This window comes from Callorhinus ursinus, unplaced genomic scaffold (genome assembly GCF_003265705.2).
Source record: "Callorhinus ursinus isolate GAN/ISIS: 27379988/994484 unplaced genomic scaffold, GSC_fseal_2.0 scaffold35, whole genome shotgun sequence".
NCBI classification, from domain to species: domain Eukaryota; kingdom Metazoa; phylum Chordata; class Mammalia; order Carnivora; family Otariidae; genus Callorhinus; species Callorhinus ursinus.
The window spans coordinates 15,263,293-15,291,098 of NW_027397097.1; the positions used below are offsets into that span (position 1 = coordinate 15,263,293).

General features: G+C 35.4%; 1 protein-coding gene across 18 annotated transcripts in view; it reads right to left on the reverse strand.

Moving 5' to 3' along the window:
• The window catches only part of PICALM (phosphatidylinositol binding clathrin assembly protein), a 105,827-nt gene that overhangs the window by 46,106 nt on the left and 31,915 nt on the right, over positions 1–27,806 (reverse strand). For 17 of the 18 annotated variants that reach the window (XM_073879832.1, XM_025894286.2, XM_073879831.1 and 14 more), the window contains exons 2-7: positions 23,517–23,659; positions 19,362–19,437; positions 16,298–16,400; positions 6,811–6,904; positions 3,951–4,062; positions 1,740–1,846 (exon numbers count right to left, since the gene is read on the reverse strand). In XM_073879832.1, the coding sequence (XP_073735933.1) occupies positions 1,740–1,846; positions 3,951–4,062; positions 6,811–6,904; positions 16,298–16,400; positions 19,362–19,437; positions 23,517–23,659 (635 nt within the window). The remainder of the gene's footprint in view (positions 1–1,739; positions 1,847–3,950; positions 4,063–6,810; positions 6,905–16,297; positions 16,401–19,361; positions 19,438–23,516; positions 23,660–27,806) is intronic. The other variant, XM_073879836.1, reaches the window with a different exon arrangement.

Consider the following 27,806-nt stretch of genomic DNA (forward strand, 5'->3'; position numbering starts at 1 on the left):
CAACAGAAATGCCTTCTGTGACAATGACAGAAAATTATTTTTTTTAAAGCAGGGTTTTATTAGCTTTTTATTATTTGTATTATGGTTTCTGGCAAAAGATAAATTCTTCAATAAGATGTTTCGAACAGTTTGAACATCTTAAAAGTAAAATATTTTTGTCTCAACTAATTAAATCCTTCAATTATTTTATTTGCCAGAATGAATGAACTATGCTTTTCAAACATCATTTAGCTACCTGTTAAAATCCTTTGCACACATCAAAACAGAAAAGAAAATCACTTAGAGGAACAGTTCTCAAAATAGGACATCTGTTGGATTCTGAATTGAAGGTTATAGATTACTTTTTTTCATTAGAAAATATAAATGTATAATAATTATCCTTAAAAGACCAAGATTGACATTCATTTGCATTCCAGTATGTGCTTTCTCAAGGTGGGGGAGAATAAAAATAATAGCAAATGTCTTCAGGACACAAACTAGAAGTCAGGTACTGTTCTAAACAATTTTACAACCCAATGAGGTAAGTACTACTGCAAGTACTTTTACAGAGGAGGAAACCATGGGATGCCAAGATTAAGGACCTGTACCAAGCTGTTATAGCTGAAATCAGGGTTCAAACTCAGGACATAAGCACCCAAGTTTCTAACACCCCACTGCAGAATCAAAATCACACTAGAGAACACACGTTTTCTGGGTGTCATGGGGAGAAAATGAGGAGAGGTTATCAGTGGATGGCTAAGAACAATTTCTATAGATTGATATAGAAATGTTATTATAAATCATCTTAAAGTTTATCATTCTAATGAGCTCACTAAAAAATTAAAATGTTGGCTCATGTTTTAAAATATTCCATGCTTTCTTATAGGAAAAAAAATCTTTTGAGGAAAATTTTCTAATTTAAATTATATTCACCATTATTACATTAGACTGAATAATGAAAAAAAGAACAATTTAAGTAAAGTAGTATAATGCTATTCTAGAAATCTAGAAAATTATATTTTAAACATCTATAAAATTATCCTAGAACCTACATTCATAGTTTTCAGGATCAATGATAAACAATAAACACACTAAATTCGCTTCTGTAGGGGAACAAAACACTATGAACCATGTGACTCTAGCTGCAAATCTCACTGGAAGAAAAAGATTTGCACTCGCACTGAATGTTCTCTACCACATAACAGGATAAATATGCTAAAATACATGGCTAATGCCAAATATAAAAATCTCTGCCACCATTATGTGCCACCTACCTGATTTTGTAGAAAAATAAACATTTATTTATTTATTTATTTTAAGTTTTATTTATTTTTGACAGAGAGAGAGAGAGAGAGAGAACACAAGCAGGGGGAGCGGCAGGCAGAGGGAGAGGGAGAAGCAGACTCCCTGCTGAGCAGAGAGCCCGATGTGGGGCTCTCTGGGTCCTGGGATCATGACCCGGGCCGAAGGCAGACGCTTAACGACTGAGCCACCCAGGTTCCCCGAGAAATAAACAATTTAAAAATAGATTACCTTTCAATATTCAATATTGAATTAAATATACGGTATATAGCTTATTCAATACCACATCATAGTCATACCATAACAAAGAATTCAATACAGCATATGGATATGACTGAATGTATACTTCATTATATTTAAGATGTTTCTTTCATTTGGATAATGCCTTATTTCTTTAAAATCTACACTTAATGACAAAAAAAGCAAGTTAAGAGACAGTCAACTTAAAGACAGTTTACCTCTGCAACTTTGAGAAATTCTGAGATTCTTGTCATCCTAGTCAGGAACTTCTTATAGATGTCTAGACCTTCTTTGCACTGGTTCTTTTTCATATCAAAATATTTTTCTGCCAAAAGTAAATGTAAAAATGCGTTTATTCACATCAAAACAGAACACTCAAAAAGGTAAAGGATTAAGTAATAGCTCCAAAGAGGTCATACAGGTGTCTCAGAGAACACATTCACCCTACAGGAAAAATACCAGTGTTAAATTAGTTTAGACATTTAAAGCAAATTAAAACAGAGATGCTATTATATTAAAAGAAAAATCATTTGACTTCCCCCATATTCCTAGTTTGTTCTATAATATTTCTTCCCTCAGAATTCCCTAAATATAATTTGCGTTTTTTTTTTGTTAACATGTTATACTTTTCTCCATTTAAAACAGCACCAACTTACTAATAACATATTAACAAAGATGGCAACTTTACCATGTCCAAATGTCACTTGGAAAGCTCTTTTAAACTTGTTAAATAAATAAAGAGCTTCATTTATACCAACGGTGTTAAGACTGACTTCCAGGGGCGCCTGGGTGGCTCAGTCATTAAGCGTCTGCCTTCGGCTCAGGTCATGATCTCAGGGTCCTGGGATGGAGCCCCACACTGGGCTCCCTGCTCTGCAGGAAGCCTGCATCTCCCTCTCCCACTCCCCCTGCTTGTGTTCCCTCTCTCGCTGTCTCTCTCTCTGTCAAATAAATAAAATCTTAAAAAAAAAAAAAAGACTGACTTCCAAAACTATATAGAAAAAACCTTCTATCCTTTTACTTGTGAAAAAATAGGCCCAATTTCCCTATCTTCATAAATTAAGGCATTCCTAAATAAGTTTGTGAATAAGCCTATAGAAAGCAAATTTAAATAAATTTTTTAAATGGGGAGGGAAGGGAGAACAAGCACAATGGAGTGAACACATTTGGTATCTGACACTTGATACTTAAGTACTCTTTAGACTGTTAACATCTACTCCATCCAAGTCCCATGGAAAAAAATAATCATTTCTAGACAAAATTAACTGCATTCTATATATACTGAATATACACATTCTTAAAATGTGTCAAAAGTAAAAGGCATCCTAAAAAATAAATGTTTAATACATTTAAAATAATTATCAATTTTAAAATTAGGCTTAGAACAATTAACTATTTTATAATTAAAATTCTTTACTGAGTAGGGCGCCTGGGTGGCTCAGTTGGTTAAGCGACTGCCTTCGGCTCAGGTCATGATCCTGGAGTCCCGGGATCGAGTCCCGCATCGGGCTCCCCGCTCAGTGGGGAGTCTGCTTCTCCCTCTGACCCTCTTCCCTCTCGTGCTCTCTATCTCTCATTCTCTCTCTCTCTCTCAAATAAATAAATAAATTTTAAAAAAAATTCTTTACTGAGTAAATTTTGAGGAAGTAAGATTCTTCTGGCAGAGAAAAAAACTCCAACTTAATTTTAAGGGGATTTTTATATTCTTAAAAGTAATAAAACTGATAGGAAGAAAAATCACAGATATATCTAAAAATCAAAGTTCATCTAAGGGTACCTAGGTGGCTCAGTTGGTTGAGCAGCTGGCTCTTGGTTTTGGTCCAGGTCATGATCACAGGGTCCTGGGATCAAGTCCAGCATAGGGCTCCCTACTCAGTGGGAAATCTGCTTGGGGATTCTTTCTTTGTCTCTCTCCCTCTTCCCCTCCCCACCGCTTGCATGAATCTCTCTCTCTAAAATAAATAAGTAAATCTTAAAAATAAATAAATAAAAGTTCATCCAGCTGAACATTCTAGTTGTAAAAATAAGTATTTAATTACTTAACATAATCAGGTATAAAAATCTTTTCTCCAAATAAATTGTTATAATCAATGAATATCCCAATGAGTGGTTAGGCAGCCCTAAGTAACAACTCAGACAATATTATTTATCAATAGAACACAAGATAAAAAAATAAAATGTTATTAAACTACGGCAATATTGGGGGGCGTGGGTGGCTCAGTCATTAAGCGTCTGCCTTCAGCTCAGGTCATAATCCTGGGGTCCTGGGATCGAGCCCTGCATTGGGCTCCCTGCTCAGTGGGGAGTCTGCTTCTCCCTCTCCCTCTGTTCCTACTCCTGGCTGTGCTTTCTCAATCTCTCTCTCTCAAATAAATAAATAAAATCTTAAAAAACAGCAACAACAACTGACAAACCACAGCAATATTTACCCAACAGGTTAATAATTCCTTCGTTGTATGCTGCAAACAGCCTAATGGCGTCTTTGAACAGGAGCATGAAGGCAGCATTTATTACCCCATTTGTTAGTTCATTACTATTAACCTGGGGAAAAATGAGAAAAAAAGATGAGCTAATCTTATGTATTAAATGACAAAAACCTCCTTCAAATTAAAATACTGTAAATTCAAATATTTAAGTGTATTAGAGAAAAAGACATTTATTTCTTGCAGAGTTACATCCAAATAGTACAAAAATCTGTCAAAGAGTTCAGATTAATGTAAAAGGCACAAGCAAACAAAAATTCTATATAACAATTTAATTCAGAAATAAGTCACAAAGAACAAAAATATCCTTTAACTTCTGAAATTCCTAGGCAATCACCAAGATACAAAGCTAAGCTAGGTAGAAGAAACGTTTTTTTTTTAAATACACCTTTTTCCAATATTATAAACAAATACCTTCAAAATGGCTATGAGACTATTTCTATTTCATATGATTACTGGGAGAATTAATATACTGATTGTAAATAGCACAGTCCCTCACACATAAAGAATATTACTATTACTGAATTATGATGTAACAAAAAAAATAGCACCTATTTGTCTATCGAGAATACTAGAAATACCACATCAAAAACTAATGATGTAATGTATGGTGATTAACATAACAATAAAAAATTATTTAAAAAAAAGAATACTAGAAATACCTTTAGTTTTATCTCAAGAAATGAATCAAAAGAATGAACCAATTAACTTGTTTTTTAGGCATATAAAAACATAAGCACAAAGTTGAACAGTAAACAACAAACTGGTAAATACTTGTAAAATCTCTAACAAGGTTGATTTCCATTGTAGAGAATCCTAATAATAAAGCAAATGACAGACAATTCACATAACATGTTGAAAAGACTTCCCTTATCAGGTAAATTAAAATATAATAATTGAATTAGACTAGAACTATCCTTTCTCCAGCACCAGACTAGGAGGTACCAAAATGATCAAAACCAAGCTAAATTACTCAGTGCCAACAAGGATAAAGAAAAACAGGCACCTGTTGACAAGTGACTGGGCTTAATCCTTTTGTAATGTAAATTGTCAATATTCATTAAAAATTTAAATGTTTATGTCCTTTGCTCTACCAAATTCTTTTTCTAGGCATTAACCCTATAAAACTTATAAATGTGCAGGTGACACACACTAACACACAATTAGTATTTAGTATGTCCCCTCCTCTGGTTTTTTCCCATTCATTTTCTGAATTTAAAAAAAAAAATCAGAAAAACTCTAAATCTCTGCCAATAGGATCAGGTAATTTGTTACATGCAATGAAGGACAATACAGACACTGAAAAGAACAGTTTATAAAAATATTCATAATATATCAGATGAAAAAAGTTTCATGGTTGGACCCTCTAATAAAAACCAAAATAAAGCTCCATAGTTACACCAATCCCCTGTCTTCCACACTAGAGATCAGCAACCGTCTTTTGCAAAAGATCTAAATGTGAGTATTTTAGTTTCTGCGAACCATATGGTTATCTGTCAGAACTACTCAACTCTGTTATTACATCAAAATGCATCCACAGACAATATGTAAACCAGTAAGCCTGGTTATATTGTAAAAATACTATTACAGAAACTGAATTGAAATTTCATATAATTTTCACCTGTCAAAAATATTCCTTTTTTTTTTAATTATTTTCAACCATTTAAAAATATAAAAATCGGGACACCTGGGTGGCTCAGTTGGTTAAGCGACTGCCTTCGGCTCAGGTCATGATCCTGGAGTGCCAGGATCAAGTCCCAGGATCAAGTCCCGCATCAGGCTCCCTGCTCAGCAGGGAGTCTGCTTCTCCCTCTGCCCCTCCCCCCTCTCATGTGCTCTCTCTCTTTCTCTCTGTCAAATAAATAAAATCTTAAAAAAAAGTCTTTAAAAAAATAAATAAAAATTAAAAATCATTCTTAGCTCACAAGCCACATAAAAACAGGCAGTAAGCCATAGTTTAATAACCTGTTCTAGTCTATGAAGCATCTATAGAACTCATTTACCGAATGTTTACTGAACACACACTCTATATGCCACACACTCCTGACAATGGAGACACAGCAGAGAAAAAGCAGACCTGGTCCCTGCCCTCAAGAAACTTAAAGACTACCAATTAATAGCACAAGTTAAAGGAAAAATCTATTTGAGTATGAAACTGTCACAGTTTCACTCACTAACTTGCACTTATAAGCCTTAACATAAAATGTCTAAAGATAGATGCCCCCGGAAAAGAACAGACTTGAAATGTTGACACCTAACATATTATAAACAAATGACAAAGCTGGCAACATGGTTTAAATAACGGTCACTGAAACAATTTTCTTTCAGGGAACATAATGCTCTTCAGCAACAGTTATTTATATAACAAGCTGTTACAAGTATACTTGAACTTCCCTGTATTTGTTAATAACTGACATGCATTCAGTTCTATAATGCAGACAAAAGTGAAATATTAAATAGACTATTCATAAAGAAAATCTTTATATATTTTTAAAATCTAAAAACCATTATCAAAAGAAAGCAGATTTTCAGATCAAACCCTTCACCTCTCCATCTCTTTCTTTAGCTAGTATACCCTGTAATTCTAGAGCTAGAGACACACCACCAAAGAAATCAGAGCAAATCTAAAAAAATCATAAAAATAAAAAGTAATCTGATTTGGGACCACATTTATAGAAAATATTTAGCCAAATAGGATATTAAAGTGAAAAAATTAGTTTATGAAAACTTAAGAATAAAGACTCTGACCAATAATATATTTCTTAAATCTTAAATTTTTATAAAAGCATTTGTGCAATCAACTTACATTAAAATCAAGAAGGGCATCCATTTGATTTTGAATAATTGGTACAGTTTTTAGGAGTTTTTCTGTGTTCATTGTTCTCATAACACCATCAGCCCTGTTTTTATAAAAAAAAGAAATAATTGTTGTTAAATCTACATTTTAAGCTCTCATCTGGTTCTCTACTTAAAGAGAGAACAAGCTGCTACGAAACATCACATATTTTTAAATCATTATTGAACCTGACACTTCAAGCAAAAGTTATACAGAAAAAAACAAAAACAAGAAATGCTGTATGTCCAACATCAAAGAGCTAAAAAAAAAAAAAAGGTGTAAAAACATGAGACATAAAAATAGAAGTTTATATTAAAGCGTATTCTTCACATGAGGAAATCATCTGATCCTCACACCATTCATATGTGTAAAGGGCAGTTCTACAGAATTTTTTTTTAAATAAGAAAAAATCATTGGCCTCAAATCACTCAACAGTTAGGACATGATGGAGCCAGCAGTTGAACTCAAGTAATAGTAAGCAACTGCTTTATTTAAGGTATTTTATTTATGACTCAAATAGCAATGACTTGTAAGCCATTAAAATATGTGATACTTAAGAGGAATTGTTTTTCAATATTCTGTTAAAATTTCCAAAAAGGTTTAAATATTGCTTTAGATATTTCTAAAGATATAAGAAATATTAGCAGTATCAGAAAAAACTAGAATTTTACAGAAGTGGTACCAAAAACACTAGGTAAGAGGTACCTGGGGCTAAGGTACACAATGAACATCAGGCTCCATTTTAAGGGTTTGGTGTATGTTTTTCAAATCCTCTATAGATTTTTCCCATTCTGTGATGATGAAGTTCTAGGTTCACTGAGATTATATGACTCTGTCTAAGGTCAGAGAACTAATAGGTGGTAGGGTCATTATGTAAACCCAGGTGTATCAGACTCGAAAACAGTGCTGTTCATAACCTTTTGTCAGAAAAAAACAACCACTTTCAGAAAGTGTGTAGACTTTCTCTAATTTACAAATGACCTACACGTACTTATAAACAGCCACTCTACCCTGGGCTACTCCTTCAATCACAACTCCAGGTGCCAGAAAAACAATTAAGCTCTGAAAATCAACAATAGTGCTTTGCAAGACAAAAATGAGTTTAAAGAACACACACTGGACTGCCTTAGGTAGGCAACTATTACCAGCCTTAGGAACAACTCTTTCCAGTAAGAACTATTAACCCATGGATGCCCGTTTCCCCTCAAGTACTACAGTCCACTGGTTGCTACTAGCTGCTGCAGTTTGGCATGAGGACACCACTTCCTCTCTACAACCATTTTTTTATTCTCATACACCTCACTCTCATTTTATCAGTCATCATTAGTCTCCTTTTAGTTCTCCCTCCTCTCCTTGCTGAAGTCATTTCTGACCTGCTGCTTATTTCCTCTTTATCACAGAAGACCTGAATCCTGGCTTCTTGGTTAATTTCAACATCTACATGGACAACCAATCCAACATCTTGATCTCAAAGTCCCTTGATCAGAGTTCCTATTCCTATATTTAAGATCATGACCTTACTGCCCACAGAAACCATATTATTCCTACCCTCCACCCCGACCACCAGTATGAAAAAGTAGATAAAATTTAGATACCTTATCCTATGGCAATAACCCTTCAACCTCCCAGCTGCTTTGGCCAAGTACCCCCATGGCAAAAACTATTTGACTTCATCATAAACTTCAATGTATCAACTCCCACCAGTACCCTTCTCATTTTTAACTTCCTTTATCTAGCTTAGAATTCCACAGATCATTACTGTAATCACTACCTTGCAAATACTCTCAACTCCCTTGCAGTAACTTGGCAAATTCACAATCCTAGCTAAGCAGCTGAGTGCTGGTAAAGAAAACCACTTAACAGAGCAAACTAGTAAAACTTTAAATTTCATTATCAACCCCAAATGGGGACTCGTCATTGTCAGCAATCTTCTTAGCCTTCTCCAGTGAATTCCTCTAAGTACTTTCAAACCTGATTCTCTCACCCGTCCTTCCCTGCCTCCCTACGCCGAACACACAAACTCTCAGCTCATAACTCCTGAATATTTCATTCAGAAATAGAAAACGACAAAAAGAGGTTGTCTAGTCATCTCGCTAACAAAACTACATCTATCTGGTCTGGTCCTATTCAGTGGAGGAATCTCTCTTTCTATGAAACACAAATATCCATTCACACAGGTCCTCTGGATCCCACTTTCTCACAATCCTTTGGTTGTCCTTTTTTTCCTCTAATATAGAACTAACAGAACTATCTGCAATGGTGGAAATGTTCAGAATCTGTACCATTCAATACGGTCGCCACTAGCCACATGGGGCTATTGAGTACCCAAAATATGGCTGATGCAACTGAAGAAATGTATTTTGTATTTTATTTCACTTTAACTCATTTAAATTTCACTAGCCGCATGTGGCAAATAGCTACCATATTGGACAGTGCAGCTCATTAATTTCTTTTATACTACACCATTCCCATGAACATGCTGGCAAAGTCTCTACGATCACCATTCTTTAAACACACACACTCCACTAAATCATATTCCCATTCAGCTACCATTTGTCTTGCAAAGCCAAACATACTTCTCAAAGAGCTCTACACTCACTTTTCATTCATTATTCAATTCATTCCAATATAGTCCCCTCTCCTATCAACTCCAGTTAAATTGTTCCAGTTTAGGTCATATAGTAGAAATTCCATGTTGCTTCTCCAATGGGTACTTGTCTAACATTATCTGACTAGACTTTTCACAGTGTTTTCTGCAGTATCACTTTTTCAGTCTCTTGTTGGCTCCTCATCCTCTACACATCCTCTAAATTACATTTTTTGTATCTTAAGGTGTTCCTGGGCCCTATCCTCTCATTCTGTACTTAAACCCCCAGGTGATCTGTCATTCCCAAGACAGAAATCACCAAGATGCCAATGACAGACTTATACTCCTAGATCAGAACTCTCAAGTTCCAAGTTAGTATGTCCAATTGTCTACTTGATATCCCACCTTATACAAATCACAGGCATGTCAAAACTAGTATTTCCAAAACTAAATCCTTAATTTTGTACCACTCTGCCTAACCCTACTCCACTACAAATCTTCCCAGTAAAAGGTGCCCATCTCCCCAGGGACTTACACCAGAAAGCCTGGGGACAATTTTGATTCCCCCCCTACACTAGCCCCCACATCATTTCTTTCCAAAGAACTTCAAATTTCTCAATTAAGAAAAATCTTAACAGCTACCAAATGCTTATATTTAGATTTTAAAAGACTCAAACAATGCACTAACCCAAGTGCTTAAATATGATTCAGACCACATACATGACAATTGCATACTCCATGCAGAACACCAAGTTTTACGACTTCTTAAATACATTATAATTAAATTCAGATACTTGTTTCTCAAATAAAAAAGCAATAGATTAAAGGCTGGTCATCCATGTCCTTATTTACAGAAAATACCTGGATTATTCTATCTTTTGCTTATTATGTAATAGTATCTTGATACTTTGAATCAAACCAATTTAGAATTCAAGATAATTCAGTATTAAGTTAATACAATCAAAAAGTAGAATGTTAAACAAAAAGAAAACATAGGGAGTGATGTTTAATAACCAACTGAAAAGATAAATCTACAGGCAATTTATTGGATTCATTTTCCAAAGAACCATTTAATACACTGTTTACAAACTGATCTACTCATCTTTTCAAAAACTGCTAAACACCTACTATGTTTAGACACCGTGGTAAGTCCTGAAGATATGACTAAGGTTATATTGCCCTCATGTAGGTGACATGTTACATAAAATCTAATAGAAAAAAGATTTCCTCAAAGAAATGTTTGAGTGAATTCTTGAAGAATGACTAAGTATTTACCAAAATAACAAAAAAGAGGCTTTATTTAAAAGAAGGTAGTACTTATAAGCAAAAAGTCATTTAACATAGATCAATGGAACAGAATCGAGAGCGCAGAAATGGACCCTCAACTCTATGGTCAACTTATTTTTGACAAAGCAGGAAAGAATGTCCAATGGCAAAAAGACAGTCTCTTCAACAAATGGTGTTGGGAAAACTGGACAGCCACATGCAGAAGAATGAAACTGGACCACTTCCTTACACCACACACAAAAATAGACTCCAAATGGTTGAAAGACCTAAACGTGAGACAGGAGTCCATCAAAATCCTAAAGGAGAACACAGGTAGCAACCTTTTCGACCTTAGCCACAGCAACTTCTTCCTAGAAACATCGCCAAAGGCATGGGAATCAAGGGCAAAAATGAACTATTGGGATTTCATCAAGATAAAAAGCTTTTGCACAGCAAAAGAAACAGTCCACAAAACCAAAAGACAACCGACAGAATGGGAGAAAATATTTGCAAACGACATATCAGATAAAGGGCTAGTATCCAAAATCTATAAAGAACTTATCCAACTCAACACCCAAAGAACAAATAATCCAATCAAGAAATGGGCAGAAGACATGAACAGACATTTCTCCAAAGAAGACATCCAAATGGCCAACAGGCACATGAAAAAGTGCTCAACATCGCTCGGCATCAGGGAAATCCAAATGAAAACCTCAATGAGATACCACCTCACACCCGTCAGAATGGCTAAAATTAACAGGTCAGGGAACGACAGATGTTGGCGGGGATGTGGAGAAAGGGGAACCCTCCTACACTGTTGGTGGGAATGCAAGCTGGTGCAACCACTCTGGAAAACAGTATGGAGGTTCCTCAAACAGTTGAAATTAGAGCTACCGTTCGATCCAGCAATTGCACTACTGGGTATTTACCACAAAGATACAAATGTAGGGACCCGAAGGGGTACATATACCCCAATGTTTATAGCAGCAATGTCCACAATAGCCAAACTGTGGAAAGAGCCAAGATGCCCATCGACAGATGAATGGATAAAGAAGATGTGGTATATATACACAATGGAATATTATGCAGCCATCAAAAGGAATGAGATCTTGCCATTTGCAACGACGTGGATGGAACTGGAGGGTGTTATGCTGAGTGAAATAAGTCAATCAGAGAAAGACATGTATCATATGACCTCACTGATATGAGGAATTCTTAATCTCAGGAAACAAACTGAGGGTTGCTGGAGTGGTGGGGGGTGGGAGGGATGGGGTGGCTGGGTGATAGACATTGGGGAGGGTATGTGCTACGGTGAGCGCTGTGAATTGTGCAAGACTGTTGAATCACAGACCTGTACTTCTGAAACAAATAACGCAACATATTTTAAGAAAAAAGAAAAAGAAGAAGATAACAGGAGAGGAAGAAAAGGGGAGTATGTCAGAGGGGGAGACGAACCATGAGAGATGATGGACTCTGAAAAACAAACTGAGGGTTTAGAGGGTAGGGGGGTGGGGGGATGGGTTAGCCTGGTGATGGGTATTGAGGAGGGCACGTTCTGCATGGAGCACTGGGTGTTATGAACAAACAATGAATCATGGAACACTGCACCAAAAACTAATGATGTAATATATGGTGATTAACATAACAATAAAAAAATTTTTTTTAAAAGTCATTTAACCATTACCGGGCAATAAATCTTAATTCTTTAACACCCTGTATTTCTATTAAAAATTATAGTTGATCTCCACCTCACTTTTTTTATACCAAGATATATTCCAAATGAATCAGACTTAAACATAAAATACTGAATCCATAAATATGTACAATGAAAACATGAATAGGTAATTCATCATTTTGGGGGTAGAAAAGCTCATTTTGAGTGTCCTTAAAAAGAAAAAAAGCCATAAAAATAAAGACTACAATTTTGATCACGTAAGATTTTAAAACTTTTAATAACATTTAAAAAGAGAGAAAAATATTTGTAACTCATGACATTTTCCTAATATACAAAAAGTTCATTTGAGTGTTTGCCATGTGCTAATAAGCATTACACACAATATTTAATTCTCACTATAATTCTAACAGACAAGTGCTAATAACATCACTGTTTTACATTTTATAGATGAAATAATTCAGAACTTAAATCAAGGCTTCCCACTGCGCAGAACAAACAGTACAAATTGGTTATATATGCACCAAGACATTAATCCTTAACCCTTCAGCCTCAAGAAGTATTCTTAATTTAACCCACTGTCCAGTGGTATCAGTTTATGTGCCACGATGTAGAAAAAATTAGCAAGCTGATGGATATGTAATAAAAGATCCTTGTTCTTAGAAAGAAGCAGTGAAGTATTATGGGATATAAAAGGCATGAGGTATGCAATCCACTTTCAAATGGCTCAGGAAAAAAAGTATATACACACACAGAGAATAATAAAGTAAATGTGAGAAAATAATAAAATCTGATGAATCTGAGTAAAGTGTATAGGAGTTACCTATATTATTGCAGCATTTCTGGAAGTGAAATTATTTCAAAATAAAGTTATTTTTCAAAAGTCAGCAAGCTGGTTGAAATATGTTATTAAAATTCCTCATCTAACTGAAGTGAAGCTAGAATTCAAACCTAGATTAATCTGACTAAACAGCCTGTAAGAGACGCCTCGGTGGCTCAGTTGGTTATGTGTGGGTCATGAGAGTCCGGGGACTGAGTCCCACATCAGGCTCCTTGCTCAGCAGGGGAGCCTCCTTCTCCCTCCGCCCTGACACTCCCCCTGTTTATGCACACGCGCTCTCTGACAAATGAATAAATAAAATCTTAAATAAAAAACAGCCTGTGAGTTCTTAACATTAAACATAATAAGGGGCAAAAGATACTGAAAGGCAATGAACAAAGCACGAATGGCATTTTAAGAGAGAAAGAGGCTCAGTATCACCATTCATTGAATTTTCAATGGCTCAATGTAAAATGAACACCTAATGAGATACCTTTTGATGAGGATGGAAGAATATAGTAAAAGAGGTATCTATAACTATATTTAAGTCAATAATGCAGTACAATTTTAAGAAGGGCAATTTGGTGTTTTCTATTAAAATGTTAAATGTATACATATATCCTTTGACTTATCAGTTCTAAAAATTTATTCTACAGGAAACTTCACGTAAGAATGTAACAACATCTGGGGGGATGGGGTGGCTGGGTGATAGATACTGGGGAGAGTATGTGTTGTGGTGAGCACTGTGTATTGTGTAAGAATGATGAATCACAGACCTGTACCCCTGAAACAAATAATTATATGTCAATAATTTAAAAAAAAAGAACATAACAACATGTAAAAGGATGGTCAATGCACTGCTTTTATAAGACAAAAAAATGATAGCAAATCAAATGTACATCTAGAACATAATCCTATAGCCATTCAGAAGAATGAAATAGATCCAGAAGTACTGACTGAAAATATTTAAAATACACAACAGGGAAGGAAAGCAGTCTTCAAATAACATAATCCAATTTGTTACGTGATTTTCTCTGTGCCTTCATACATATATTAATTTCTATTTATAGGTTACATATACCAAACATACAAAATTATTACCCTAATAAATAAAACTTTACTATTCACCACACAAATCCTCTCCAAAACTAAAACAGTTCACTGAGGTTTAGCCATGATATAATAAATTTTTTATTATATAATAAATTTTAAGTGTTGTCACATTCTCAACTCACACCCTAATGTCTTATACTTTTTCCTTCATATATATATATATACATAATCTGATACATATATACTATGTGTATGTATTCTGTGCACTTGTCAAATTTTGTGCTTCTTGGTTCACGCAATTATGGCTCCTTGATTTACTTTCCTTTCCCTTTAAGAGTAATTTCCTTTAAGTCAATACTAAATATATTGTGCATAATCAAGGGCTGTTCTCAGCCAAATAATAAAGTCTGCTCTATTAAACACAGAGCGCAGCAACTCTCCTCAATCTCAAAACTAGCCCTTCAGATTAGAAAAAAAGTTACTATTTTAAAAATCTATTAATCTGAAATCTACAAATATCTTGAAGATTAGTTTTACTGAACACACTTTATAGTGAAATATTAATGTAAGTCCAAATGGAAAATGGTTCACTGGACAGAATACTGGAATTAAGAACCAGATTTGTAAAATGAACCCCTCTACTATCATCTCACAAATGACAAAGTACTTAAATAGAGGAAACAAAATCTGTGGAATTAAGTTTTGGTAAATTCCAAACTAATCACCTCCTGATTAATTTTGAATAGTGACAAAGAACATTTAGATTGTTCTAAAAATGCTTAGAGGTGCCTGGGTGGCTCAGTTGGTTAAGTGCCTGACTCTTGGTTTCAGCTCAGGTCATGATCTCTGGCTCATGGGATCAAGCTGAGTCAGGCTCCATGCTCAGCCCAGATTCTGCTTGGTAATCTCTCCCTCTGCCTCTCCCCCACCCCTGCCCGCTCCCCCCCACCCCACTGTGTATGCAGGCACTCTAATAAATACATAAAATCTTTAAAAAAAAATAAAAATTTAACAAATAAAAATGCTGAGGTGCCTGGGTGGCTCAGTCGGTTGGGCATCCAACTCTTCCTTTGGGCTCAGGTCATGGTCTCACAGTTGCAGGATGGAGCCCCACTTCGGGATCTGCATTCAGCAGAGTGCACTGGAGATTATCTCCCTCTCCCTCTGCTCCTCCCCCTGTTTGAGCATACACTCACTCGGCTCTCTCAAATAAATAAATAAAATCTTAAAAAAATAATGCTTAAATAACTAAGGGGTTATTTCTACATTTGTATTAAATTTTCCATTGCAGTCTAGTAATTTAACATTTCAAGAGAACAATTTAAAGAAAACATTAATTGCTTCAGTATTTGAGCAGCAAGGAAATTCAGAAAGGCATTCACCAAAATATTTCTGCAGAAGCCAGATTCCCGTCAGGGCAGTCCTTTAGAGCTACAAGGGTCACCAATGCCCCTTAAGAATGTCTTTAGTGGCTTTTTCCTGAGATCTCATAAATCCTAAGAAAAATCTGTATACCAGGCTGTATCAGGTAGCAATCCACACTACAACAAGGATGCTACAACTTGAATACATTTTGCTAGGTGAGAAAAGCCAGACTCAAAAGGCCATATAATGATGATTTCATTTACATAAAATATCTAGAATAGGCAAATCCATAGAGACAGAAAGTAGATTTGTAGCTGCCACGGTCTGGAGGAAGAAGGAAATGAGAAGTGACTGCTAATGGGTATGAGGTTTCTCACAGGAATGATGAAATATTCTGTGATTAGACAGTGATGTGGCACAACTTTGTAAATATATTTAAACCCACTTAATTATATACTTTAAAAGAGTGAATTTTAGGTTGTGTGAATTGTATCTCAATAAAGCTGTTATAAAATTAAAAAGAACTTTAAAAAATCCTAGCACAAAAAGCTTATGATGTACTACAAAGAAAAATAAAACTCATCTTTTAAAACTGGCCTAACATTTCACAATTCATAATCTAATAATTTCTATGGTTTACATTTTAAACAGTCAAATACATCAGATATCAAAAAAAAAGGAAAGCTTAACTCACCCTCTTTTCACTTTTGTGAAATCAAATGCAACTTGTCTGTATGAAACTGCTTTTTCATTAAGATATCTACTATACCGTCTAATAAATGTAGACATGTCATATCCTGTAAGAAACAGAAAATGTTTTCACAAATTATTAAAATCCCAATTTGCTTAGAAAACCAACTCATTTCATCCAATGACCATAATATCTTGATATCCCAACTCAATCTAACGATGAATATTAAGTGACTAATAATGAATAGTATCACATTAAAATCTCTAAGACCTCACATGTTTTAAGTCAGGTATGTCATATGTGGCTTTGAAAAACTTCCCCCCTTTAGACTTTCACTAAAATAGTATTTCCATTTTACTTCTGATCAACATTCCTACAAGTGGAAAACCATGTTCTCTGAAACACTATTTGATAACCTCATAACTCAAATTTAACATCCTATGGAACCATAAGCCCCTCTCCTCAAATCATTAAGCAATTTTATAATTTTCATACTTAAAACTTTAAGATATTCTTTCATCATATTCATGAGATTTGAAAACTTCAGCAACATAAGATCTAATCAATGTTTTTTAAAAAGCAACTTATATTTTAATTATTGCCTTGCTCAAAAAGTCTATAAATTTTTGCTACTCATTAAAAAGCAGGTCCATCTTATTTTAGCTCATCTTCATCTAACAAATCTCACTTTTCTGATGATCTCTACAACTTTAAAAAGACAATACCAAAACAATAACAAAAATGTTAAAGTGACTGGATTTAACATCATTACCAATTCATTTATTCAGCAAGTATTTCCTGAGTGCTTACTAAGTGCTGCTGGAGAAAAAACAATGAACAAAATAGAAAAAAAAAATGACTGCCCTCATGTATTCTCATAACTTCTACTGTATTTTTTAAGGTATTACATACTCACATTTCCTAGCTCTTTTAGTTTATATTGTTCACTCTAATCAACTCTACTCCATCCTCCTGCTGGGAGAAATAACTACCATCCTTCAATCTCTGACACTTTCTCTGAACTCTGTGTGTTCCCACATTATTCCATGTTCAGTTCCTAGCTATTTGATGTACACAGTGTCTAACTCACTAGACTAGAGGCTTATTTATATGTATATACACCCAGTATAACATCCAGTGTGTATATATACCAGATTCTGCCCAACAAAATACACGTGCAATCAAAATTACTTGTCAAAACCATTGAATTACATTGTTTTTAATTATTTTCTGAGTTTTCTCTACAGAATAGGAGCTTCAAATAAAAGGCCTAAAAAATGTTCTCTAAATAAAAGGAATAACAGTTCTAAAACCTTATTACTAGAAGGGCTTAATTTCCATCTTAAGAAAGGAGAAAATCAGTAGCTAGTAAGACACCAAAAAAACCCCATTTGGACAAATGCATTATACTCTGCTTTTGAGTAGTGGTTTGCAAATTGTTTTCCACAGCCTCTTAACTTCAAATCAAGTGAATGAGGGGAAGCAGAAATAAAAATACAAGCAAGCAGAGTTTCTTCCACATCTCCAAAGAAAGACTAACTCCAGTTTTATCTGTTACATATTTCTGGTTTCTATTTAAGGTTTTATTTAAAAAAGGTATTCCACTGCTTAATTTATTTTTAACTATTCAGAGCACTGCTCCTCTTATTAAAATCAATCTTGTAACACTTAGCCCTATATATAGATTACCAGCCTTCCAAAATCTCTGGAAGATAGGGTATTTGATTCATTCTAGTTAATACTTCCATTTGCCAAAAGTGAACAAGTATTGAACTGGGCAGTCCCTGACCCAAACACTGCTAGTCACTAAATTCCACTGATGTTACCTCCACAAGAGATATAATTCAGGTCCTCGTTACCTTTCTACTAGATGACCAGAACAATGACCAAAACAGTCTTTTTTTTTTGACCAAAACAGTCTTAATGTCTTTAAGACTTTATCACTCTAACCCAACCTTTACTGAGCTACAGCACTTTCTTTATAAGACACACTCCCCTCTCCCCTTCTTCCTCAAATCAAAAAACTCTGATGGTTTCTCACTGCATTATAAAATCCCAACACTATAAAAATCTTCCATGTCTGATTTTGGTCTCAAACAGCTTCTTGAAGGTTATTTGCCACTACATGCTAGGCAATACGTCACTCGTAAATTCTAGTCATATTCATTTGCTCTCTAAATCTTAAATATTCCATACTCTTTCACATCTTTGTGATGCCTTTGCTTAGGTTAACCTATGTCCTCATCCATCTTTCAAAGCCCAGCACAAAATCTCCCCTTCTCCAAAGACATTTCCCAGATTGAGCCCTACTGTTGCATATTCCCAAGTCATTTGGTATGTCCTTTATTCCTACAGCTGGCCCTGTATAATATTAACAGCCTAGTTCTGGAACTAAGTACAACAGATCCCAGGAAGACAGAATGTGCATGGAGCACTACAACAGAGTATAGCAATCTCAAGTTATGGAATTAGAAGTAAAATAAATGAAGTAACAGGTGTGAGCATCAGTGAGCAATTCATCTGAATAACACACCATACTTACCTTTGGTACTAAAATATATAATATTTCCAGCTACATTTCTCAGAATAAAGCATAAAATAATAATAATAACAATGAAAGCTCATACTTACACGGTGTCTCCTGTGTGCCAGGCATTGTTGTAAGCACTTTACATTTATCAATTAGGTTAAGCCTCATAACAACCCTATAGGGTAGGTGCTATCGTTACTCCTGACTTTATAGATGCAGAGAGGTGAAGTAACTTGCTCAAGTTCATGCAGCTGGTAAGTGATAGAGATGGGACTCATGGTAAGTGGTAGAGATGGGACTGAAACCCAGGCAATTCAATTCCAGAATCCATGCTCTGAAACCACTATCTTAATCTATTTCTTAGAGTTCTAAGTGTCAAGTACTAAAGTCAATTATAATCTTCACATTAAAAGACAGTTTTTTCTTCCCCACACCTTTTACTAAATATGTGGTTCCTCCACAGCTAAAAGACAGAGTTCAACTCTGCAGTAATTATCATACAAGGTTGATTTTCTATAATGAGTAAGTTGTCTTTACCTTGCAATCCACTTTTATCCAAAAAATTGCTTAAGTTAAACAACGTGTTTCTTGAAGCCAAATACTGAATAAAACGCTGGAAAACAAACAAATAATTATGTCAAATTAAGGTAATGCCATCTAACAAACTCTAATTTGAAAATGGGGAGGGGGTGTGTTTAACACATTCCGTTAAGCTTATCTAGCTTAAACTTCTCATCCTCAGTCCTACTAATTAGTTACCAAACCTAAAAACATAATCCATATATTTCACTAGCACAAAGGAATTTATTAAAGCCTAATGCCCATGGCTTTGGTATAAGCATCAAAATAAAAGGAAACAGGCACTTTTACCCTGGAACCAGCAATTTTGGCTTTACTACAGCATATTATGGCTATAGTTAATCACACTAAAGTGGCATCTTTAAACAGCTACCTGGTGATCCAAATTTTTATGACATTTTTAAAAATGAAATACTTGTAATCATACAAGAGAATAATATAGATATCCCCTTACCCCCATCCAGATTAAACACACTGCCATATTTACTTTAATCTTCTTACAGAAACAAAACATTAAAGAGTCTATTGAAACACACCTTCCATCTCATTTCCTTCCCTCTTCAAAGTCAATCACTTTTCTGAAGTAGCTATCATTCCCACACATATTTTTACAATTTTTCTATATATTTAACCTATAAACTGTACAAATTGTTTTCTATTTTAAATTTACAAAAAAATCATACTGTACTTCTTTTCCAATATGCTTTTTAACAACTTTTCCCCAAGAATTATCCCTTTAATCTATGTAAATCTAGCTCATTCATTTAAAATTATGTTCTAATATTTCAATGATCCACTATATCATTATGTATCCATTTCTTCATGGATGTTTAAGTTCTTTCCAATTTCACTATCATTAACAATGTTTCATAGGCATCTTTGTACTCGGTATCCCTGCGCAAACACACAGGAGTTTATCATATCAACAGGGTAGAATTGTTGGATCAGCATGTATGTAAAGGTCATCTCAAAATACCGTCAAAATTCTCTCCAAAGTGCTTACCATAGAACACTACTTTCATTTCCCTTTATATACACCCTCTAAAATAGAGAGCTAATTCCTTTCAATTTCACGTCTCCTTAGGATTTTTTTTTTTTTTTTTTTTTTTTTTTTTTTTACCGTGTGCAGAGGGTTACTATCAATTAGGGTGCACACCATCACTCCCTTAACTCAATCTTGTTCATCTGCATTCACCCAAACTAACAAGCCAGGATTTTGAAAAACAATTTGTAAATTGAAGACTCACATTTCATCACTTATCCTAAAATGACTGGTTTCAAAAAGGTGTTAAAATATCCTAAGACAAGAGGTGCCTGGGTGGCCAGTTAGTTAAAGTGTCTGCCTTCGGCTCAGGTCATGATCCCAGGGACCTGGGATCGAGCCCCAAATAGGGCTCCCTGCTCAGCCGGGAGTCAGCTTCTCCCTCTGCCCCTCCCCCCTCAAGTAAATAAATAAAATCTTTAAAAAAATCCTAAGACAATATTAGACTCCATGATTTTCATAAGCTGTTGTAATTCTTTACTGTGGGAAGCCTGTCCTGTGCATTATTATATGTTTAGAAGCATCCCTGGCCTCTACCTAGGGGTGCCAAGAGCATCCCAATCATTTTTGACAAATGTCTGCTGGCAGGGGCAGGACAGGGGATCCACTTTCCTCTCTGCCCTATGGTATTCTCATCACCACAGCATAGTAAGATCATATGCATACTTTCTTACAGACTAATAAACCTGCCAATGAGAAGAACATCACATTTGTCTTAGCTTAAGGGAAATGAACATGGGTTTATCTAAAAATCACACAGAAATGCTATCACCTTTCTCCTCCTGTCAGTAAGGAATGACAGTCAACTTTGTTTCTCTGCCTTTGTCAAAGTTTTGCTTCTAGTATTATCACCTTATTTACAGTCTCTAAAAGCCACCACTAATAGTTTTCCTCTTTATCTGGCATTCTAATTGGTTATATTTGTGTTTTTTTCTTTTTAAAGAATAAACTAGGGGAGCCTGGGTGGCTCAGTTGGTTAAGTGACTGCCTTCAGCTCAGGTCATGATCCTGGAGTCCCAGGATCGAGTCCCCACATCAGGCTCCCTGCTCAGCAGGGAGTCTGCTTCTTCCTCTGACCACCCCGCCATGCTCTCTCTCTCAGTCTCTCTCTCAAATAAATAAAAATCTTAAAAAAAAAAAACTATCTATGTATCTTTTAAAAAGGTGAAAAATATCATAAACCTGAAATTTTTCAGAATGATCATGATCTTAAGTAAACATAGTCCCAATAAAAGCATAAACTATTACCCTAGTTAAGATCAAAATGCTTCAAGTTATAGTAAAGCTAATATCTAAATATTTCTATTAACTCTGTACACTGGTTACAATAAATTAGAAAGCAACTGAATAATATATGTCCTAAAAATGATCAAGTCTGTTAACTAAGCAATCATATTTCAGGTAACACTTCTGGAAATAACTTTTAAAACTTAAATACCACTGGGGCGCCTGGGTGGCTCAGTCATTAAGTGTCTGCCTTCGGCTCAGGTCATGATTCCAGGGTCCTGGAATCAAGCCCCGCATCAGGCTCCCTGCTTGGCAGGAAGCCTACTTCTCCCTCTCCCACTCCCTCTGCTTATGTACGTTCCCCTCTCTCGCTGTCTCTCTCAAATAAATAAATACAAATCTTAAAAATAAAAAAAACGTAAATACTACCAATAAAATCATCCAATGTGGTGCTGCTCTATCAATGAATAATCAGAAAGCTAAATTTCTAGGAAAGGGAAAGTTAAAAATATTTTTTTAATATTTTATTTATTTATTTGAAAGAGAGTGAGAGAGAGCACAAGATGGGGGAAGGTCAGAGAGAGAAGCAGACTCCCCACTGAGCAGGGAGCCCGATGCGGGACTTGATCCCAGGACTCCAGGATCATGCCCTGAGCCAAAGGCAGTTGCTTAACCAACTGAGCTACCCAGGTGCCCCAGGAAAGGGAAAGTTAAGAAAATTATGGATTATATAACCCATTAGGTTGTCATTAAAAATGATAAATATAAAAAATATAGAATATGGAAAAGCTTATGCTGTGATGGTATATAAAAAAGCTAAATATAATATTTTATCTAAATTATGATTATAGCTATAAAAAAAATCACTCCTAGACAAGGACCAGAAGGGAACACCAAAATGTACATACAGTAAGATCCGGTGCAATGAAAGGGTTATAGGTAAATTCTTGCTTTAATTCTGAATTTCAATGATGCTCTCCTGGTATAGCAGTTTTATCACAGAGAAGCCCAAAATGAGTAAAGTGATGGATGTCAGAAAGTCATTATGCTCAGAAGTCTAATACCATTAACTAAAGTCCCTTTCCATTTCTCCAGAAGCCATCTCTCAGCAACCAGTGGGCTGCATTTTTCTAAGGTGCATACTAAACATAGATTTATCTAGTTGCATTCAAATATTCTTTTAACACAATTTTAAATGTTCCTTCTAACTCAACTTTGCAAGTAAGTATACTGGGCTGAGAAAATCATTTAAGGTAAGAACTAAAATTCAGCTAGCTAGGTTATCATGGAAAACAAGAAGATTCTCTCCAAACATTAAAATGCAAAAGCTTCTTTTTGTTAACCTTCTGTGCAATGAAGACTTCAAAGAAGACTTTATAGACACACCTCTGCTTAAGAAGGCACTCTTTAAATCAGTCCCTCTCAGCAAATGCCATCTTAGTCCTCAATATAACAGCTTTCAACTAAGCAAAGTGGTTCCAGAGACAAATATATGAAATCAAAATAGAAATCTGAGCCATAATAAAGCAAAAGACAAACATATGGTCTATACACAAAGTCTACAAAGACCAGTGTTGCTTACAGAACCTACCTCTAGGCATTAATCTCTGCTTCTTGATCCCATTATTATTAAGTCCTCTGTGCTTTGACCCACTTTCTGCTTCCCAACTTACAGACCATCTCCTCAAACTGTAGAATCTACAATTTTATTTCTACCTAGTCACTTTGCCCTTTTAACCTATATTATTTGGTTGTTGAAGCCATTCCTGAAATTTCAGTAGGAGAATCAAGCTGAATCATCAGTCATCACAGCAATATGCTTGTTAATTAAAAATTTGGCTTACCTCATTTCCATACACCATCAAATGATGAGTTGTAATGAGAGATTTGAAGACCACCACCCAACTACTGTTAGTAGTTCTTTCAAATAAACTGTCTGCCAACTGTGGGATGTTCACATTCATTTCATTTGTGCACTGAATTAAGTCTGCAATTAAAAAAAGAACAGATTTACTCTCTGGCTTTAATTTATTATTAATTTCAGATGTGCACACTGACAAGTGAAAAATCTAACAGTGGAGCAACAATAGATAATTTGGAGAAGTTATTAAAAATCTCTTAGGAGAACAACTGAGACCACTATAATCCACCTGAGAAGTTAATAGGATACTGATTAGGACCACATAAATGATCAATAACAGAAAGTAAACTTCCTCTGAAAGTAATTCACCCTCAAGTATTTTACCTCAAAAGGAACTATTTCAAAGCCTTGAAGAACTTTCAATTCTCATTACTCATAAACCTTCAGAACTACAGTGCTAGGATTATTCATCCCTACCATTCCAAAAAAAAAAAAAAAACTTAAAAAAAATCATACATATAGAAGCATGAACAAGCTGAAGGTCAAACTACCTTTATTAATATTCTCCCTAGAATGCTGTGTTTGCACTATTAAAAAAACAGAGCGGACATGTGGTCTGAGAGTGGGTAGAATCTCTCTCTGTTTGTTTATATAAATTTTCATTCTTCTCTCCCTTCAGTTTTATTGAGTTATCAGTTGGTATCAACTAGCTAAAACTAACAAACAAAACAGGAAACAAACTGAAGTTTCTTGTTGCATAAATTTTCAAGTAAGAAATGATCCAGGAACTCTGAAAACAGTTAAAATAATGTAAGTTCCAATTTTATATTTTAAGCAGGAGAGCATTACTATAAAATGGTCTAACATACAATTGTTTCAGCACCAAAACTGGGGAGGGAGGGGGGAGCAGCTCTTAATAGACCTCAGAGTTTTACCTCCAATCTACTTAAGAGATGTCAAATTCAATGAAGAAAATACAAGATACAATCCAATTTAGAGAACAGAGAGGAAGACCAAGAAATGAGTTGTTTTACTTTTAATGTATAAAAATGTATAAATACCTCAGCTATAACTACCATAAGGGAAAGAAATTAAAGTTATTCATGACTCATAAGCAGTTTGCCTACTTCTAATCTTCAGCATATAATGAGTAAATAAAAATTGAAGTGACCTAACTTTGCCTTGATCACAAGAAACACCAATGCAACTACGACCATTTATCTGCTTACAACCTTTCAAAAATGTTTGTTCTAACAGGCTCAATTATTATACTATTATACTATTATACTATTATACCATACTATTATTATACTATTATCCAGTAACACTGGATAAGCAAATGAATTTTAGATAAGCAGTTACCCTAGCCAACAATGCTTAAAGAACAAAGCACAACACCATCAGAGTACCCTTGGAACAGGAGAATGATACAAGGCTTACACAATTCATACTTGCAACAAAAATTAAATAGTACTTTCATTTTTTTTCAAGATTTTATTTATTTATTTATTTGAGAGAGAGAATGAGAGATAGAGAGCACGAGAGGGAAGAGGGTCAGATGGAGAAGCAGACTCCCTGCCGAGCAGGGAGCCCGATGCGGGACTAGATCCCGGGACTCCAGGACCACGACCTGAGCCGAAGGCAGTCGCTTAACCATCTGAGCCACCCAGGCGCCCTAAACAGTACTTTCAATTTGGTGTGTATGGTTCAGTTTCTGATAATAAAAAGAACTTGATCTCTGCCTTCTCTGATTCTTCTTAAGTAGTACTTCATATCTGTCCTACAGCACTAAATATATTATGTACACCTTATTCCCAAAGCTAAGCTTTCTCTCTGCCCCTCAAAAAGTAATCTGAGGGCAAGGCTTATCTGTCTTGCTCCTTTTGAATCCTTTAAAACTTCAAACACACTGGTCAAGTTCTGAACTCAATTATAGGAAGTTATATTCTTAGTTTTTTTCTCTATCTTGATATATCTACATTTTTCTATATCCTTCCAGAAATTGTTTTGATAAGCTATTCAATTCTTAAAGTTACTTCTCCTTAATGGCATCAAGTCATTTTACACTCCTCAGAATATTTTTTTTTTTAGTTTTCAAAACTGAACCTGTCATAAAATTTCTTGTCACCGTTATTACCCCAAAGGTGCTCCTACCTCTCTGTATTCATATACACTCCCTAGAACCCATCGGTAACCAAGTCTCCTAAATCTCCAGCAATTCTACCTGTTCCTCTCCATCCCACTATCATTGCCAAAGCCAAAGTTTAAATTCTATTTTTTTTTAATTTTTTTATAAGATTTTATTTATTTGAGAGAGAGAGCATAAGCAGGTAGAGGGAGAGGGAGAAGCAGGCTCCCCGCTAAACAGAGAGCAGGACATGGGATCAATCCCAGGACCCTGAGATCAGGACCTGAGCTGAAGGCAGCCGCTTAACTGACTGAGCCACCCGGGTGCCCCTAAATTCTATTTATTAACTAGGGGGTGCCACCTCTCCTGAAAGTATTCAGAAATTGGGGAGGGAGATTAACACACAGAGATTTTACTGACATTTAATACCAAGGATGAGGAAGAGATAAATTGTCCTGCAAAGTACACAATCGGCACTTCACATTTTAAAACTGTTTCACCCACTGCGGCACCTGGCTGGCTCAGTTGAATGAGCATGTGACTCGATCTCAGGGTCATGAGTTCAAGCCCCACATTGGGCACAGAGCCTACTTTAAATTAATAAATGAAAACAAACAAACCTGCTCCACCCAAAATTGTCCCCACAAAGAAATGATGGACCAACTGACTGCTTCTTATCTGATGATACCTGATTTGGGGTCTCACCCACCTCACACCCCCCTTCTCTAAACTCACCACAGAATGATCTACAACACAACACTTTCACTGCTTAACCTCAATAACATCCCTACTACTTACAGGATGGCATACATTTCATCCTTGTCAATATTCTCCCTTCTCAAATCTTAGCTTCCAATACAAAACCACTTTCCAGTTTTCTGTGATGTACCTTGCTGTTTCATCCCTGCATCTTTACATTCTTGCTCATTCTTCAAAATGAATCAAGTCTTCCCTTCACATACTAAGGTACCCCCCCCAGTCACTAAAGCTAGCACATAATTCTACATAACAGAATTATTCTACATTGTAACTATTTACTGCCAAATCATTACCTTCTAACTAGTTTCAGAGACCTTAAAAGGAGACTGCATTTTTGTTAGCAATTTCCATACTCTTCATCACAAATAAACTGCTCGATTAGTCAGAAATCTGACTTAAGATTTAAGTCAGATCTTAAATGAAGCAAAAGGTACAGATGGTAGTTTCAACAACTACAGGATTTTATATATATTAGAATATATATATTTTACCAATGCTATATATAAACCCTTTGTGATCAGCTCTCTCTGCATCACTTTGCTTGTTACACGGATGTCTCCTCTGCAATGCCTCCCACAGACCAAGAACTCTTACCTCAGGTGCTTAGCACTTGCTGTTCCTTCTGCCAAAATACTCTTCTCCTAGATATCTACACTTTTTGCTCCCACACTTTACTCTTACAGATCTTTGCCTAAATGTCACCTTATCAGATGAACTCTTCCAAATAATTATAAAAATAACGAAGCCTCAGGGCACTTCTCTACCTCCAAACCCTCACTATCCATCCTTACTCACTTTGTCTGCAGAGCATTTACCACCTAACTCATCTTAATCTATTTAATATTTTCCTCTCTCAATTAAAATGAAAGTTCCATGTGGGTAAGGCTCTGTTTTGTTCTCTACTGTATCCCCAAAGGCCCAGAATAGTGCCTTGTGTACAGTGGTCACTCATATTTTAATAAATACATTCATTTAAATAAGCATACAAACAATCCTAGCATGACTTTTTAAATAAGCATCCAAAATAGTATTTTTTACATAAACTAAAACCAACAATCTATGACTATTTGCACAATCTGCTATTGCCAAAGGAATAAAAAACAAACCTGAGCCCATTATATGTGAAAATTTTCAAATTTCAGGTTGGAGAGGATCTAACAAATAAAAGTTTTTATTATAATGCTTATGAAAACTACAGTATACTTTAGAAATGATCACATAAAAACTGAAGGTAACTCCAGAAACTAAAATACACAACACTTCACATTAAACAGGAAGAAGAAATAAGAATTCATGCCGAGGGGCGCCTGGGTGGCTCAGTCGTTAAGCGTCTGCCTTTGGCTCAGGTCATGATCCCAGGGTCCTGGGATGGAGCCCTGCACTGGG